A 6,143-nucleotide genomic window follows, 5' to 3' on the forward strand; every position below is an offset into this window, starting at 1 on the left:
GGCTTTTTTAAAAGGGCTGAGCTAAAAGAAAAATTATGAAGTATATCCCTTATAAATAGTATTAAAATTTCTATACATCATTATCAAAAGATAATCAACCCAATAAAAATAGGCAGACTCTTCTAAAAAGAAGATTTAAGAATGACTAATAGGCATGTGAGAATGTGTTCAACATTATTAAGAATTGGAAGGATGATAAGTAAAACCAAAATGAGGTACCACTTCATGTACTTTTATTACAGAATGGCAAAAATGTACTTCTATTTTGGGAGACTATTTTTTGAGGGGGAGAATATTTTTGACTTATTTACCTGAAAACCAAAGTTCAGAGAGAATAAGAGAATTTTGAGTCACAGAGTAAGTTAATTTAGAGTTTGAGGATTGGGACTGGGCAAGGAACCAAGGTTTTTCCCTCAATGGGTATTTTAGGGACCGGTATTCCCAGATGTCTCTGCTGCTTCCAACAGGCAGCTCTAGGGATTGTGACAGACACTACACGCAGATAACTTCTCTTTTCCTGGGCTTCTCTTCAGTCTGGTTGACTAAGGATCTGGAGTGGCCTGCCCTCCTTTCTCCTTCATTGGAGCAGATGAGGGCTCCCTGTCCCCTCCTTAAACAGAGGGGAGGAGGCTGTCTTTTCATCTGGCCATCACATATGGCTTCTCCACTTTTTTCAAGGGAGAACTGAGAGCCCAAGAGTCAAACTTCTGTCTTAATGTGAGAAATGATGACCCTTCCTGGCCCACCTCGGGACAGACAGTAAGTCATTGGCCATACGTCCCCTTTCTTGGTCAGTTGAGGGAAACAGAGTGGTCTGCTGGAAATAGTTGTAGGAAACCTGTTTCTGGTACCAGTTGTAGTGTGGGTCTTCAGCAGATTACAGCAACTTTTTAAGAGTCTATCATTTTCTCATTCATAAAATGCGAGTTGTATTAGATGGCTTATTGGGCTTTAACATGTGCTCTTTCACTGCTTTTACTCATATATCAACATGTGTGTTTCAATTTTACAAAAATAGTTATAAATACACATGCTATTCTGAAATTCTACCTTTTAAAATTGGTAATTAATTATATAATTATTTTATTTATAACTATTACATGTTATTGTGTTATAAACATTATTTTAATTTTTTTGTTAAGTTAAATATTGTTTGCTTGATTGTGCTACTACTCAGTGAAAAAAGCAAAGTAACATATTAAAAAAACAAAAGCAAAGTGCAACTCAAAGAACACTTTCACATGGTACCTGACATGTTTCATGGGGATGGTTGAAACAGTTCAAAGGAGCTTTGGATATCTGATCAAGTGCTGACATCCATCCATAACTTTATAGAGTCTAATCCAAATTGTCTTTTTAAATGTGCACAATTATAAATCTAAGCTTTACCAAAACAGAATTGTCAAACCATGTTTATTTTTTTAAACAGGGGTTCAGAGTACTTCCGACACAGCATTATTTTACTTTCTTGCTATTTATAATAACATTTATTTCATACAGAATTCCAGACTTGGACAGAGGAAACCAGACAGGCACGTATGAATTTCTTCTCATGGGCCTCTCTGAGCACCCAGAGCAGCAGCCTCTCCTGTTTGGGCTCTTCCTGGGCATGTACCTGGTCACCGTCTGGGGGAACCTGCTTATCATCCTGGCCATTGGCTCTGACGTGCACCTCCACACCCCCATGTACCTCTTCCTGGCCAACCTGTCCTTCTCTGACATTGGTTTTATCTCTACAGTCATTCCCAAGATGCTCAATAACATTGGCTCAGGAAGTAAACGGATTTCTTATGGCGGGTGCCTGACACAACTCTATTTCTTTGGCCTGTTTGCAGATCTGGACAACTTTCTCCTGTCTGTGATGGCACTGGATCGCTACATGGCCATCAGCCAACCTCTCCATTATGCCATTACCATGAATTCCCAACGCTGCATCCTGTTGGTGGCTGGGTCATGGGTGGTCACTACCTTCCATGCCCTAGTGCACACCCTCCTGGTGACCAGGCTTTCCTTCTGTGGCCCCAATGTCATCCCCCATTTCTTCTGTGATCTGGTCCCACTCCTAAAGCTGGCCTGCTCCAGCACTCATGTCAATGACCTGGTGCTCATCCTTGTGGCAGGAACACTGTTAATTGCACCCTTTGTCTGCATCCTTACATCTTACTTTTACATTGCATTGGCTATCCTAGGAATCGATTCCCCAAAGGGTAAGCAAAAGGCCTTCTCCAACTGCACCTCGCACCTCTCTGTGGTCTCTCTGTTTTACACCACAGCTATTGGGGTCTATTTATGTCCTCCATCATACCCTTCAGGTGGAAAGGACCGGGTCTTCTCAGTAATGTACACGGTGGTGACCCCTTTGTTGAACCCCTTCATTTACAGCCTGAGAAACAGGGATATAAAGGGGGCACTGGGGAAAATACTGAGAAGAAACATGTTTAACACTCTTTCTTGGGACTGAAAGGTCCAAGTCTCCAAGACTCGGAGCTGAGGGCTGAAAAATGGTCTCTTAAGGGCCTAACCACTATAGTGTCCCTTAACCTGAGACTTCTCTTTTCCTCATATTTACATTTCAGGGAAGGGACCACTGACACCTGTAAGCACTAATCATCCCTGTGAAGTGTCCATGCTCTGAGCAGTTTACTACTCACTTTCAAAACGGTTCTTGCTTATTTTTACTAGATGCCTACCTGAAGTCCACAGGTAGGGGGCTTGTGTGTGTGTGTGTGTGTGTGTGTGTGTGTATATATATATGTATATATATATATATGTATATATATATATATACATTTGTATATGTATGACATGAAAATGAAAGTGAAAATCTTATTTTGCTGAAGTCACAAAGGAACTATGGAGGATATCTCTAGTCCAAGAATACAGGAGTGATTGTGGTTGGTAGAATGAAATACAAAGGATATAATCTTAAACAAGCTTTATCTTAACCAAGCAGTGATCTATAGAAGAATAAGGATGGGGCTATAAGTTCTGGGTTCCATTGCTGGCTTTGACATTATATATTGTATGACAGCTGGATAATCACTTGACATCTCTGAGCCTTGGTTTCCCTTTTTGTAAAATAAAGTGATTGTGTTATATGAGCTGAAGCCCCTGCATACATGTTCCCAGTTCTAATAATATGTAGTGCTAGAGTAACAAGAATGCAAGACCACGTCAGAAGTTACAAGTCAGAACCAAAGTCCACCACTTCACACTGTATAACTTTAGGAATATTCTTTCTCTGAGTTTTGCTTTCAGGTGTACAGCAAAATGATTCAGTTTTACTTATATAATTTTCTGATTCTTTTCCATCATAGGTTATTGCAAGATATTGAATATAGTTCCCTGTGCTATACAGTAAACTTCTATTAATTATTTTATGTATAGTAGTTTGTATGTTAGTCCCATACTCCTAATTTATTCCTCCCCTTCTCACTTTGCCCTTTGGTAACCATAAGTTTGCTTTCTATGTCTGTGAGTCTATTTCTGTTTTGTATAAAGATTCATTTGTATTACTTTTTAGATTCCACATATAAATGACATCATAAAATAGTTATCTGTGCCTCTACCAAAGTGCTACTCCTCTCTTCCCCATAAGGGTAAAAATTATTCTTTGACTTTTTATGTCAATTACTTCCCTTCCTTGCTTTCTGTTTAATTTTTCCACATACACATGTGTGCTTAAACATTATAGTTTGGTTTTGCCCATTTTTAATTTGTTTTAAAATTTTTCCAGTGCTATTGATGTATAATTGACATATAATGTTTGTGGAAGTTTAAGGTATAGGACTTGATAATTTGACATACACCCATGGTGAAATCATGACTACAATAAAGGTCAGTTAACGCATCCATCACCCCAACATAGTTATGTTCTATGTGTGTGGGTATGGGAGTTAGGAACATTTAGCATCTACACTGTTAACAACTTTAAAGTATATGACACAGAATTGTTAACTACAGTCACCATGCTGTTCATTATTTACCCAGAACTTATTCGTCTTATAAATGGAAATATATAGCATTATCCCAAACTCTCCCCATTTCACCCACACCCTGGACATCACATGTCACACCTGGACATCAGCTCTTTGTTTCTTTGAGCTTGGCGTTTTTGGATTTCACACGTAAGTGAGATCATACAGTATTTATCTTTTCCTATCTGACTTATTCACTTAACATCATGCCCTCCAAGTCCATCCGTGTTGTCACAAGCGGCAGAATTTTCTTCTTTTGTATATCTGAGTAATATTCCACTGTTTATATATACCTCTTTTTCTCTATCGACAGTCATTTAGGGTTTTTTTTCATATTTTGACTATTGTGGATAACGCTGCAATGAACATGAGGGTAATTAATGTAGCTGCTGAAAGGACTGAATGATATAAAAACATTTGAACACTTTAAACAGAATGCCTGGCACATAGTAAACACTCAACATGTATAACCTGTTATTATTGCTAACTATATGCATTCAGTTACGTCTGTGTCCATGTGAGTCTCAGATTTTTGAGAGCTGACAAAAATGAAAGATGATAAGAAATGTTCTGTTTCATGTTCTAGGGAAACTAATGATTTATGTTTCCAGAATGAACAGAGAGTGTAAGTAAAATAGAAAATGTCTATTTGAGCTGGACATTGAGAATAATTAGAGTTGTAAGTTAGGTCAAGAAGGAAAACCTGAGAATATTTCATAATCAAAGCATAACTCCTGCAAATCAATAATAAAAGCATAGCAACGACATAGGGAAAAGGAGGCAACAATATAGCTGGAAATTTTTTTTTTAAATAAGAAACTCAAATGGTTGAAAAGTATTTTTTAATTCCTCCATTAATACTTCCATCTAGCATTTCCATTTCTAGAAAATATATGTACACAAAAATGCCTGTAAAATATCCATGCAGCATCGCTTTTGTAATAACCATCCCTACCCCCTGAAAAAAAAAAGGAGATAGGTAAGTGGCATGAGTAGGGAAATGTGGATTACTAATGGTACATCTATTAGTCTATTAAATACTTTAAAAAATAATGAGGTAGATCCCATGGTAATATAGGAGGTCCATGATATATTGGTGAGAGAAACACAGAAAGCTCCAGAACAAATGATCCCATTTTTGTAAAATCAAAATTATATATATATATATATATATATGCATAGAAAAGTGTCTGAAGGTGTATAGGTACAGTGGTTACCCCTGGAGAGAGATGGGAACGATGAGAAACAGATTCTCACTTTTCATTTGATACATGTCTCAATGCTGAGTACTTTTCCCTACTTCTTTATTTACTCGGCTGTGTTGGGCCTTGGTTGCGGTGTCCGGGCTCTTTGCTGCTTCTCTTGAGTTGTAACACGAGGGCTCAGCAGTTGTGGGACGTGGTTTAGTTGCCCCAGGGCCTGTGGGATCTTAGTTCCCTGACCAAGGATCAAACCCATGTCTCCTGCATTGGAAGGTGAATTCTTAACTACTGGACCACCAGGGAGGCCCCTAAATATTTTTTAAAATAAGTGTATGTTACCTGAAAGAAATGTAAAACGTGAGGCTACATTCAAGAACTCAGGGCAAGGAGACACCCATCTGTGCCTTGACCATACCTGGGTTTTTCTGAGATTCCACCTCACAGTCGAATTTTGGAGCACAGATCAGAGAACTCCATGTCCAGGATGATCCCCTAAGTTCTGGCCTCCCCTCCTGGGATTCAAGCTGCCAAGCAACAGTCACTAATGCTAATATTCCCACTAATCCTGGAAGCACTGCTTCATGGGCCCCAGTCCCCAGAGAAGGCAGTGAGTTTAGATGATGACACACTTGGGAGTATGAGGTGGTGGGAGCCATGGAATTCATCCAAAAGCATGCAATAAAAAAACCTCCCGACGCCTTTCCCAGACATGCCTTCCTGCCCCTGCCAAGCAGAAGCACCCTCCCAGGAGTCTTGGTGCTCAACCCCGTCAGCCCTTCTCTAAGGTCTTTCTTCCTTCCATGCTGGGCAACTTGCTCTGTCTTCCCTGAGCAGACAGATCCGAGCTGCTGTCACAACAGGACAACACACGTCACCTGAGGGTTGACGGAAGTGCCAAGCCCAGCCCATTCTAGCCCAGAGCGGGTCCACAGTGAGGTGAGTGTCTGCTGAGGGTTGATGGAAG

At 39.6% G+C, this 6,143-nt stretch overlaps 1 protein-coding gene across 1 annotated transcript; it reads left to right on the forward strand.

The window, feature by feature from the left end:
• The first annotated feature begins 1,552 nt into the window (after positions 1–1,552).
• On the forward strand, positions 1,553–2,461 carry LOC104991564 (olfactory receptor 1361-like). Its single transcript, XM_010844103.1, has one exon. The coding sequence runs from the start codon at positions 1,553–1,555 to the stop codon at positions 2,459–2,461; it is 909 nt and encodes a 302-aa protein (XP_010842405.1).
• Positions 2,462–6,143: the final 3,682 nt, after the last annotated feature.

This window comes from Bison bison, unplaced genomic scaffold, assembly GCF_000754665.1.
Source record: "Bison bison bison isolate TAMUID 2011002044 unplaced genomic scaffold, Bison_UMD1.0 scf7180017864193, whole genome shotgun sequence".
Classification (NCBI taxonomy): Eukaryota; Metazoa; Chordata; class Mammalia; order Artiodactyla; family Bovidae; genus Bison; species Bison bison.

Coding starts and splice junctions, on each gene's coding strand:
- LOC104991564 (XM_010844103.1), top strand. CDS start 1,553: ATGGGCCTCTCTGAGCACCCAGAGCAGCAGCCTCTCCTGTTTGGGCTC.